The following is a 13,380-nucleotide window of genomic DNA, read 5'->3' as shown; positions in this document are numbered from 1 at the left end:
GGGTTTAGGGTTTGTTTTATTAATGGGCACACCGCCTAGGTAAGCCCGCCTACTTATTCAAAAGTCTTTAAAAATACTTGTTGTTTTTCTTGCTTAAAAAAATTCCGTCAGTATTGTTACACCTACACAAACCGGAACCAATTATTAATTGGAATATACTTGATATCTATAATAATTTAACTTCTGATAATAACAACCTAAAACTTAATTTTTTATAACCTAATTTTAACAAAAATGACAATAAAATAAGTGATGTTTTTATATGTTGACAATCTTTATGCATTATTACTGGTTCGGAACAGTAATGGAAGCTTATTCATTTAGATTTTTCCTGAGTTTCGGTTTTTAATTTTCTATCTTCAGATACTCTGTTTGAGTTGTTTTAATTCTTCCATGAAGAGATGTTTAAATCCTGGAAATTTTTTGCATCTCCAGCGGAAAAAGTAGGTGGTATATTCTCACTATTGATCAAAGCAATATTAGCAATTTTGCTCCTGGCTTCAGTATCTATCGTCTTCTATTCGAGCTTCTCAAGCCGAGCCCGATGGCTGAGATACTCTCGATGCGAAGGCAGAGTTAGAAATTACGGTGACCAGAGTGAAACTGTCCGTCGCATTTCCAGCGAAGGCTACAACGAGAGGATGGGCGTATCCCACATCCTGTTCGGAATCGGAGGTTCGTTAAAGACATGGAAGGACCGCCGGTATTACAGCGAGTTATGGTGGAAGCCAAATATTACTCGTGGGTTCGTTTGGCTGGACGACGAACCCGACAACAAAGATCCCTGGCCTGAAACCTCACCGCCGTATCGTGTATCAGATCACTCGTCGACGTTGAAGTACGCCAAATTGTACTGTTCCCGGCCCGCACTTCGCCTTGCGCGAATCGTACTGGAGAGCTTCCAATTGGGGTTAGAGAACGTGAGGTGGTTCGTGATGGGAGACGATGACACGGTGTTTTTCGTGGAGAATTTGGTTTCCGTCTTATCCAAGTACGATCACAATCAGATGTATTACGTCGGGGGAAACTCGGAAAGCGTAGAGCAAGATGTCATGCATTCGTATGATATGGCGTTTGGAGGTGGCGGATTCGCCATCAGCTACCCCCTCGCTGCCGAGGTGGTTAAGGTTCTGGACGGGTGCATTGATCGGTACGCATCTCTCTACGGCGCTGATCAGATGATACAGGCATGCCTGAGCGAGATCGGGGTCCCCCTCACCAAGGAATCTGGTTTCCATCAGGTATGCATGCATGGTATCAGTAGTATCAGTCTCTCTTTCACAGTGCCCTTTAGACTTAATCTCAGTGTGAGCTGAGACTTGTGAGGTACCAATTTATAAGAGTAATTAAAGAGATAATTACTGATATCATATCCCCCGTCGTTGTTCTTCAACCCAAATATCAGGTCGATATTCGCGGAGATCCATACGGTCTATTAGCGTCACATCCGGTGGCGCCGTTGGTGTCGCTCCACCACCTCGACTACGTGAAGCCCTTCTTCCCAACCGAAACCCAGCTAGAATCGGTAAGAAGGCTATATGGGGCGTACAAGGCGGACCCCGGTCGAACCCTGCAGAGGAGTTTCTGCTACGACCTCAAGCACAACTGGTCTGTGTCGGTTTCTTGGGGCTACACCGCCCAAATATACCCTTACTTGTTGACAGCCAAGGAGATGGAGAGTGCACTGCAAACGTTTCAGACATGGAGGAGCTGGAGTAACGGGCCATTCACTTTCAACACTAGGCCCTTGAGTGGCCTAGCTTCATGTGAACGGCCGCTTATTTACTTACTGGAGCAGGTTTATAATGATGAAATAGGGCAGTGCCAGACGCTGACCACTTATAAGAGGTTTGTAGAAGATCCAGGGCCAGGGATGGTCTGTAATCAGTCCATCTACGATGCTGCGTTGGCTGCATACTACGTTAGCGTCTCCGCTTCCAAGCTTGATGCTGGGGAATGGAAGAAGGTGAGAATATTTGAAAATGAATGGGTCCATGGTTTTTCACTCCGGCCAGTACTAGTTACTAGTTATCATATCACTTGCACTTGATGATATATGCATGCCTTCACTCTAGACCAGACCAATTACTTAGAGAGGCAACCATGAATTTGGCCCTTCAAATTTTCCACACCAAGAGGTCCAATCACAATTCCTTCCTAGCTTAAAGTAATAGGGGATGTTTTAATAATGCACGTAGGTGAAATTAGGGTTGTTCATAAGAAGGCCCAACCCGGACCGATCCAATCCGAGTCGATCGGGTTTTGATCAGCACGGATCGGTTTCGGGTTGTGCAAATTTATAAACCGATGATTTGGGTTGGTTTCGGTTTTCACACAAGAAAATCGAAATTGACCCAAACCGAATCGATTTAGTTCAAACATGAAGTTCCAAAGCCTATTAGGCCACCTAGTTTTTGAACGGTTGCAAAAAACTTTGGATTAGTGAATAGTGATTAATGAACAACTTTTGTGATTAACTTTTCATTTAAATTTTAACATAGGAGATGGCTGAAAATGATGTTCAATTTATGATTGTTTTTAAAATTAGCAAGATTTTATCACAGGGATGAACTTAGAACCGAAACCGACCCAACCCGACTCAAACCGACCAGATCGGTTTTGCTTAACACCGGGTCGGTTTCGGTTTCTATGTCAGGTAACCCGACCAAGTCGGGTCGGTTGGAAAAATCACAATAAACCGACCCAACCCGACCCATGAACAACCCTAGGTGAAATATCATTTTAAACTGAATTTGGTCCAATCCCATCCAATCCAATCTAATGTGAGTGAAACACGGAGTCTATTACAAATAGACCAAGTCCAATTTAATGCAATGAATACATATTCATTGGAATGTTTTATATTTTGGACCGGTATAATTCAATATCTAAACCAAACCATCCAATTCAACCTATTAAATTTGGACTGATCCAATTCAATGTATTTCATTGAACGAGCTATTAGGCTCAGTTTGGAAGAAGTATAAATACAAATAGATAGATAGAAATTAGAATATAAGACCTTATATTTCGTATTTTTGAGTTTGTATTGTTTTGAACCTGAGGCTTTAATTAGAGAGTTAGAAACTAACATGCATGAATAATGATTTGATGAAGAGCAGGCCCCACGTAGACAATGTTGCGAGATAATCCACACAAATGGAACGGACAGCATTGTTCAAGTCAAGATTAGAAGCTGTAAACCCAATGAGACCTTCACTCTGCCTTGGACATAAATCCACATCGCTTCTCCCTTTCCTCTCCTGGCCGTAAATGTTTTTAGTTCATGGGATGCTAATCCTACAACCAGCCCCCTGGTCATGTTGAACGTGTGGCTGAACAACTACGTACGTGTCATAGAATATTGGGATCTCGCAAATTCTACAATCAGCTCTGGTTTTCCAGCAAGCATATTCCCCTTGAACTGGCTGTCTTGTACTTTTGAAAAGAATTTGCACTGTTTACGATGGATATCCCTTCAATTTGTTTCTCCATACAATTTAATTTTAAGACTGAAATATCTCATCTGTTATTTCCATTCCTTTCACAGCAAAAACCTTCGATTTCTACCCTTGTTATTTGCATTGATACAACTAGCGAGGAAATTAAAGCAAAAGTCTTGTTTCCTTCCCATTTACATCAAGACAAATTATAATTAGGTGGTAAGCTAAGTTTTAGTTTTCCCTGTAAAAAGGGCATAAATAAACAAATAATAACCGAAGTTTTTTGAATCAAATTATTTGGGTTTCAAATAACCCCACTATTATTTCTTGCGAAACGTGGGCGCTCAAACCCTCAAGAAATTTGATTATATATTATAAACAATTTATATACAAAGTATAAGTATGAAAGTAACCATTATAAACAATTTGTAAATATATGATGCCAGAATATATATATTATAAACAATTTGTAATAACCATTTACAAAGTATATATATTGTAAACAATTTGTAAAAAGTATGACAATAACCATTTACAAAGAAAGCCTTATCCTCTCTTCTTTCCCTCTTTATATTAATATAACATCTTGTCTCAAAAAAAAAAAAAAAATCTATGATGCCAGAATTATACCGGAAGAACATTGACCAATCAAAATTTGTCATAAATTTTGATACCAATTGATTAGGATTCTGGATCACCTACCCACGGACATGCCTCCCATGTATAATAACATGAAAGAGGATGGGATGTTCTCTATGTGTGACTGCAATGTTATGTGAGTAGATGTGGATAGGGAATCTAGACTTGTTGATTGGTTATACATTTTCTGGTATCATACACAAAAAAAAAGAGTAAATTGCTAAACCCTCCTTTGAAGTTTTTCACCATTAAAGAAACTTCTCATGAACTTTGGTAATTACAATCATTGATGGTGCACAAGGTGTGTACTCCAATGCTTAAGTCAGCTATGAGAGTAAATAAAGCAAAAGAGTATGAGTGCACAATCGCATGTACCATATGTCGTTGAAGGATGTGTCTTTATATAGGCATGGAGGCCAACTCCCCTGAACATTATGACACGGTTGCAAGTAAATCCTCTGTGTTAAAATCCTTTAACAAGAGGAATAAAAATGTCCAAAATGCCTATTGCAGTTACTATTGAGGATCATTCCTACAGAAAAAAAGTAATACAAACTTTATAAACAACAAAAGAAAAAAGAAAATTTAAAATTCCAACTTTAACTTCGAGTGATTTATATAAGGGCAAACCTCATCTATTTGGATTAACTGAAACCAAACCGATACCTTAGATTTTCTTAAAATATTGAACTGAAAGCGAATCGGCCAGTTTAATTAACTGAATTTTTGGTTCGGTTTTTTTGACTTTTTTCTTTGCTCTCCCCAAAGGGCGAGGTTTCAGTAGGGATGCAACTGGGATGGGCTTAGGTTGGGGTTTTGTTAAAATTTGAATGAACCCGATCTGAAGGTCCGATCTTGAAGAAATATAAAATGAAAAACTCAATCCAACGCAAGTTGCAGACCTGAAATGGTATCTCATGCCATGACCATTTCTTGGGTGATTTTAGATGGATTTATACGATTTTTGGCTTTGGCTTTATTGGGCCTACCAGGTGTAGCCCATAAAAGCTTGTAGCGTACTAGCGTGTCTTAAGTTAAAACAATATAAAGAATTGTATAATAAATTATCGTTTACAGGTACAGGTGCTGGATCCTTTTTGCTGGAATGGTCTTATGGAAGTCAATGAGTTAACTTCAAATATCTTTTGATATAGATTGGAGATAATTGGATGATGGTGGAAGATATTTTAAACATGTATCTACAAATATATTCAGCCTGGTGGGTTTTATACATGTTCATGGTCATTAAATGAGGCATCTCATAGAGTGGCCCAGTTTTGTAAATCTGTTAGTTCTGATATATGGCTGCCGCTGGGCTTTACTCCTATGTCTTAAGTTTTAAATTATTAATAGGCACTCTTACGATGTATGAGTTTTTTTAAATAAAAGTTAAATAATAGAAATATATAAAAAAATTATATATTTATTTATTTTTTAACTAGTAGGGACTCGTGCGATGTATAGGAAAATCTAAAAGATTGAATAATTTTATTTATTATTAATTAATTGATGAATTAATAATCAAAATTTGTTGTTAATTAATTAAAAGAATTCAAAGTTATTTTTAATATTTAAAATTTTAATAATTGTCTGTTCATTTAATGTTGATTTACAGAAAATAATAATTGTTAATTTAATATGAATAAATTTAATTTTATTAATCATTTGTAGTAATTTTAATATCTGTTATTATTTTTGATATTTTTAAATGAAATTTTGATTGAATTTAAATAAATAAAAATAATTACAAAAGCTAATATTTTTATTAATTTCACTAATAATTAACAATTATATAGGAATGGCAATGGGGTGGGTTGGGTGATTTCAGGGTAAGACACCAACTCCTCATCAAGGATGGGGAATCTCAAATTTTCCCCACATCGTCTCCAATGTCGGGTAGGTTCAAGTCAAAACACCCACTCCCTATCAACCCAATATTAAATTTGATTATGAAAATGATCAAAACAGTATAGTGAGTATCTACCACATGGTAAATTTTTAAAAGTATACAAATTATATTTAAATTTCAAAAATATAATTTTATGAAGAATTTTGGAAAATTTATTACATTTGTGTAATTTAGAAAAATTATTCAAATTTATTTATAAATTGTTACAAATAAATTATTTTATTTTTAAATGGTTTACTTACAGAATTACACTAATTTATCCTACATTTTCTAATATAAACAAATCAATAATTTCATTTTCCAATAGTATACTAATTTATCTTAATAATTTGGGTGATTAGTAGTTCAAATTATAGCTTTCCCTTTTCTATACTCATTTATCGTTAATAGTTTACAACGAAAGTTTCATAAATTTTCAATAGTTTTCCAAAACCTATCAAATATAATAAATGTTACTAAAATTTCCAAAATAATCCAATAATTTTCAATAATTATTTAATACATTTTAAATAAACTTTAAAAATTTTATTTCTATTAATTTTCAAAATGATATTTTACAAAAATGTAGTTTTATGAAATTTTTTGAAAAATGTATTACATTTGTGTAATTATGGAGATTTATTGAAAAGTATTTTAAATTGTTATTAAATATTCATTTTTATTATGTATTTTACTAACAAAATTACACTAATTTATTTTTTATTTTACAATATAAATTAACTAATAATTTTATTTTTCCAACATTATAATATTATATTCCCCAATTTGAATTTGGTTATTAACTATAATAATAGCAATAACTAAAATTTTATACTTTTTTTTATAATTGTTAAATATAATTCTCAATTTTATAGAAAGTTGTTAAAGAGTTTTCAATTTTTATAAAACGTTGTTAATTAACATTGATGAGGGTGGATTTGGCCCTCCAATAAGCTCATGACACATGGCATCCTAAAAAAGCTGAACGACACCCATATGCCACATAAGCGATGATTTGGAGTCCCAGATCGTAGTTCGTCTTTGCCCTGACCTAGCAACCTGCCTTTATTGTTGACTTGGCAACCTTGACCACAACTTAGGTCAGCTTATAGCACATCGTCTAGGGCCAACCTGCAGCACCTCGTCACCTGCCGAAGCGACCTCGACGCAAGGCACGACCTCTCTCGTGGGCTTGCCAGCCTAACTGAGGACCAAGTGGTGACCTACAAGATGTGCTTATCGACAAATTCGGCATGCATACCCCGACACTCCCATGTTTCTCTAAAATTGGCCCACGTATCGAATGTTCCGGAGGATGGTCAACGTGCATAGTGGTTACCTCCGAGGATTTCGGACTAGTAAGGCACGACCTCTTGGAAATCTTAGATGCGGTGTATGAAGCCTACGCCAAACAATGCCTATATAAAGGCACTAACCCCAATGACACATGGTGTGCACAATTATTTGCTCACTAGCTTACTAGCATAAAAACTTTTAGCTCGCACAACCCAGTACTAAACTTGCGCCATCTGCACTCTTAACTCTCTCTTTGCATTCTCTACAGTTCTCTCAGAGATCTAACTTAAGCATCGGAGTGTTCCCACCGAGCGAGCTCCCCGAGAATTCTTCACCTCCCTTGTTTTCTCAGGTACCATCTGTCGCCAGGTAGGAGTGTTCGGATCGCATAGCATCATTTGACGTTGTCTATAGGAAACACTACAAGAAGCTAAGTTCTCACCTTCTAAAAAGCTAAGTCCTCATCTTCCAGAAAGTTAAGATCTCACCTTTTAAAAATTTAAGTTTTCACTCTCTAATTTTCATTTTTTATGAATTAAAAAAATCATTTTTTAGCAGCATCAACATCTAGAGCGAATATCAATTACTAGGGTGAAGAACATTTGTGATGAACCTTGAGAAATACCTTGTGACAATCAGACAAATTCAGGTCGAACCCAGCATTCCCAGTGCCCCAAATATATATACCGCTACCGCATGTGAATGCCCCTCAACCCATGGTACAGCTATCAGTAGCTCCCACCGGGATTGAAGCGTGGAAATTCTATGAGATGAAGCATGAATTTCCATATCTGAGCATGGGAGAAGCTCGATGTAGATAGCAGCAAAACGACCTCAACTCATCCTCAATACCAATCAGCCAAGACAAGCCCTCATCAGCCCCGTTTCGCGAGGTTGTCTCTACAAGTCAAACTTTTCGTGGCTCCCGCAGGAGCCGGCGGCCAACGGACTGCATGGACGCCCTTGCAGGTCAAGCCTTCCAAGGCTCCCGTGCGAGTTGGTGACCTAAATTCAGTAGTGCTGCCCCTGCAGGTCGAGCTCCAAGTGACTTCTTATAGGAGTGGGTGACCAGCGTCACTATGAGGCTGATGCAGTGCAGTCGTGGCCCCGAACTACCGACTCACGCTGACAACAACTCTATGTATCAATAGCCCTCACAAGGGGGGGCAGAACATTTACGTTGTGGTCTCGCAAGCACTCACCTAGGAAGATAATCCCACGGGGTGACATAGAAATAGCCATTTGAGAAGTTACTACAGAATGACCACTCGCTTAGGCAGAGAGGTCAAGCCACACATCGGCTAGATAATATTATGGGGAGTGGACTATGAGTCGCTCCCAGAGCCCAAGGGCCACAACACCAAACAAATAGTGACCTCGGCGCTAAACATGAATAAGACCCAGTCGCATCTTCGGCACAGGTGGAATAAAAAAGCAGTTTGCATTTAACCCCATCGTTGTGCAGACAGGTCGGGTACATACTGTTCCACCTCAGCCTCATCGGTGTGCAGAAGAAGAAAGAGAAAAAAAGGACAAAAAAAGAAGCATAGGAATGAAGAATAATTCAGCACAAGAAAGAGAAACAAAGGAAAGGCTAGACCATGATAGTCGAAAACTTGGTCGATCTCTTCACAGTAGACCTCCACCTCAGTTTTAGGCTCCACATTGAATTCACTAGCTACTCTTTTGAGAACCAACTTGAGGGACATTACGTCGAAGTCTACCTAAGTGGAGCAACCTGATAAAGTAGTCACACAGAACCCCTTCTTGAGGACGGCATGATGAGCTTTGCTCTTGAGGTACTTAGTAGAATTGCAGAAACCCTTGATGGTCGCATCCCTAATAAGGTAGATGTCCTCGAGGTACCTATTCCACCTCCCCTCGAGCAAATGAATTTGCTCTTGTCACCTGATAATCAAGACTGCGAGGTCCTGCATAAGGCTGCAAACACTTGGACTCTTCCGACCTGAAGAGCAAGTTGGATTGAAGCCAACGACTACGAGCTCATCAAACAGTCATTTTGGGCCAAAGGAACAATCTACTCCCTTCGCTAATTTGCCCTCAGCTCGGGAGTGGGGGGCAATTGATGAGGGCGGATTTGGCCCTCCAATAACCTCATGACACATGGCATCCCGAAACAGTTGGACGACACCCAAATGCCACCTCAACGATGATTTGGAGTCCCAGATCGTAGTTCGTCTTCGCCCCGACCTAGCAACCTGCCTTTATTGCTGACTTGGCGACCTCGACCACAACTTAGGTCGACTTGTAGCAACTCATCACCGACCGAAGTGACCTCGATGCGAGGTACAACCTCTCTTGAGGGCTTGTCGATCTAACTGAGGACCAAGTGGTGACCTACGAGATGTGCTCGTCGACAAATTCGGCATGCATACCCCGACACTCCCAGGTTTCTCTAAAGTTGGCCCGCGTACCGAATGTTCCAAAGGATGGTCAACATGCATAGCGGTTACCTCCGAGGATTTCAGATCGGTAAAGTATGACCTCTTGGAAATCTCAAATGTGGTGCGTGAAGCCTACGCCAAACAATACCTATATAAAAGCACCAACCCAAAAGACATAGGGTGTGTGAGATTATTTGCTCACTAGCTTACTAGCATACAAACTTTTAGCTTGCATAACCCAGTACTGAACTTGCGCCATCTGCACTCTTAGCTCTCTCTTTGCATTCTCTATAGTTCTCTCAAAGCTCTATTTAAGCATTGGAGTGTTCCTGCCATGTGAGCTCCCTGGGAATTCTTCACCTCCCTCTTTTTCTCAGGTACTGTCCGTCGCCAGGTAGGAGCCAGGTTTCCGCCAGCTAGGAGTGTTCGGATCGCACAACATCAAACATGAATATAGCAGTATTTATCCAAAATACCTTAAAATTTCATGATGAGTTAATTAATAACAATATTTATTAATTTTTGGTAATAACACTATTTAATACTCATTATGGGTTGGATTAAACATTAACCGTATTTAACCAATTATTAATTAATATGAATATTTTAAATGAGAGAGAGTGGATATAGATTGTGGAGAGATTTTAGGAATTGATTGGGGAGTGGGGTCATATGATATGTTCCTAATGGCTTAGAGGAGGAGCTCACACTAGGGCAAGCCCATTAGTGCAAACTTTACAGCCTTGCGTTGAGAATACCTTAGGAGAGAGATTGCAAATGTAAGGTTGGAATGAGGGTTGGAACGGTATGGGCACGGGGTTGCCCTAAGGGAAGCTGATTTATTAGAGGAGATACCTTAGGAGAGAGATTATAGGTAGTTAGGTTGGGAATGGTGAATGGTGACATGGCTTAATGGGAGTGGTGGGAAGAGGATAGGAGATAGAGAGTAAAAGAGAATGTAGGGTGGGGGTAATGGATCAAGGAGAGGCACGTTGATGTGGACCGTAATGCTAGTATATATATATATATACTAGCGGAGAACCGTGCCATGTACGTGCTTTGTTAAACAAAAGTTAAACAATAGAAATACATAGGAGTATATAATTGCTTTGTATTTTAACTTTAAAATAACCAATCTCGAATTTGACCCAAGTTGGTCGATTTTCTTGTATTTTCGATCGACTTTGGTTTAGCAATTTTCCAATTCGACCAAGTTAGGTAAGTTTCGATTTGACCATTTGTAAACCAACCAAAAATGAACTGACTGGATCATATATATGTATATATATATATATATATATATATATATATATTTATATTTTAAATATAATTTTTTTAATAGAAGAAAGTGGGAAAATTCCCATATTTCTTAGTTTAAAATATTTTATATCATAAATTTAAGTTTTTTAAATTTATTTTTAAAATAACACTATAATTTATTAAACTTAAATATAATTTTTAAGTTTAAATATTTTGAACAAACAAATCAAACCGAAAATAAACCCAAGCTGATACAACCTGAATTGGCAGGTTTCACTAATGGTCAATCGATTTTGGGTGACAAACTCCCAACCTAACCAAGTTTATTTGGTTGGTGAAACAGCCTGCAACCAAACTGAACCAATCCTTGAACACTCCTAATACAAATACAAATATATAAATTGCAAATACAAATAAAATAATATAAAATACAAGGTTTTACACTCTACAAAATTGTATTTATACTTATTTCAAATTGAGCCTTAGGTCAATTTAAAAAAAATATAAATACAAATATGTACAATACAAATACATATAAAATAATACAAAATAGAGTTTTTCACTCTACGTATTTTTATTTATACTCCTTCTAAACTGAGACTCACGGAAATTAAATTTAGGGATTGCATGAAAGATAAAGCAATGGCGTGATTGTAATTCTAATTGATTTATACGCACAAAACTTGAAACCAGATAAGTATTTTGGTCATGGTAATGCTTGAACAATCCTTGAACACTATAGATATCTAATAAAAATACAATTAGTACAAAAACACAATAAATACTGAAAATATACTAAATTAGTCAATAAATAGGGTAATCTCAAATAATAGTTTAATCTCTTATAAATATTAATCAATAAATTATAAAAAATACATAATTATTAAAAATAAATTTGTAACAAATATACAATAAATTCGATAAATTAAATTTCAAAAGTTAAATAATAGTTGTTTAATCTCCAATAATTTATCCTGATTTTTTATCAATAAATTTAAATATAGACGAGTAAATTTTGTCATAAATTCCAGAATATTGTTGAGACCATTGGTGCTTTTTAAAATAGTATATATATATATATTAATTATTCCGTTTTTCTTTAAGATGTTACTTTGTTGATGTTATCTAATTCTCAAAACAAAATACCTTTTATGTGGGTCCCACAAGTTTTATTTTAGGGATTTTATGATTGCAGTCCAAAAATCCCTTTATTATTTCTTATTTTCTGACTTCTCTGTGGGCCCCAATACCACAATGTATTAGAGCTGCTTGAGAAAATGAGAAATCATCTTCAATATTGATTTATTTTTCCTGACATATATAGGCGCCACCATCCCTGTGCGGTTGTGCACGGAAACATCGTGTGAGGATGTCTGGGAAACCCCTCCCTCTGTAGTCTGGCCCGTCTGCACCGCGTCAAAGTCTCACTCTTATCAGTGGTATGGATGGCCCGCCCAAAGGTTTGAATAATTGAACCGGTCTCACGGGTGTGGATCACATTATCAGATACTAAATTAAGCCCTAAACAGTCCAGATGAAACCAGGGGCCAGCCCAGGTTTGGTATACGAGGACTGTTAATCATGCACCTTCCATCCAACTATTGGTTAGATTAACGTTGGCATAAATAATCTCTCCAGATCTAGATCATGGTATACGCAATCTGCAAGAGTTACGGTAGACCATGACCACCTCACCAGCCACCAGGTATAAGGTGACGTGGCCTATCATGTTCTTACAGCTACAGTTACCGAAGAGGATCGTTGCAGAACTTGTCTGAACACGGGTAAGTCAAAAAACACAAAGACATCTCCTTACAGGAAAGTGAATATTATTTAGCCAGAACTTGTAAGACCAGGTCCACCAATGGAAGCCGGACTAGCGTTTTCCTGATCGTGTTGAACTGAAAGGCGAGAAGGAATGGGCTTTGACCAAAACTTGATTGCCACCGCCACGCCACCTACTCGACCCAATTACCATCATCATAAACAAAGTTTCTATAGTTGTTTGATTTCTTTCTTAAACCCTATATATCCGCACGTAGTTGCCGAACAACAAACCACAGACGTGAACCAAACGCGTTGAATTTGGAGTAATTAAGATCTGGGTGGAGTTGAACTTCGAAGAGTTCTGGGCGTGAAGTTTGGGTTTGGGGTTTTATTAGTCGGACCCATGTCATACATGGGCTTTGTTGTGAGAAATTGAGTTAAGAGTCTTATGACATTCGTAATTGGTTAAAGTCAGATTAAATCCATTTCAAGTTTTTTTTTTTTGGTATGTATTGTTTGATAAAGTTGCCTTAATTTTCATTAATTTCTTAATAATGTTTATTGAGTTTTATTCTTGTTAGATAAATTTGATTTTTTAGCACTTTTCAATTAAATTTAAATGAAAATTTATTTATTTATTTATTTATTGTTTGCAATGCATGCACTTTGTTAAGTGAAATTA

At 37.3% G+C, this 13,380-nt stretch overlaps 1 protein-coding gene across 1 annotated transcript; it reads left to right on the top strand.

The window, feature by feature from the left end:
- The first annotated feature begins 247 nt into the window (after positions 1–247).
- Positions 248–3,532, top strand: LOC148868765 (uncharacterized). Its single transcript, XM_088973523.1, has 3 exons — positions 248–1,241; positions 1,406–1,966; positions 3,123–3,532. Exons 1-3 carry the CDS (start codon positions 402–404, stop codon positions 3,234–3,236), a joined length of 1,515 nt encoding a protein of 504 aa, XP_088829649.1. The 5' UTR covers positions 248–401; the 3' UTR covers positions 3,237–3,532.
- The last annotated feature ends 9,848 nt before the right edge of the window (positions 3,533–13,380 follow it).

Source organism: Nelumbo lutea, chromosome 2 (assembly GCF_056320005.1).
Source record: "Nelumbo lutea isolate HS-2025 chromosome 2, American lotus-T2T, whole genome shotgun sequence".
Classification (NCBI taxonomy): Eukaryota; Viridiplantae; Streptophyta; class Magnoliopsida; order Proteales; family Nelumbonaceae; genus Nelumbo; species Nelumbo lutea.
Note: the sequence above shows the minus strand (reverse complement) of the source record. Positions and strands in the feature narration are given on the sequence as shown.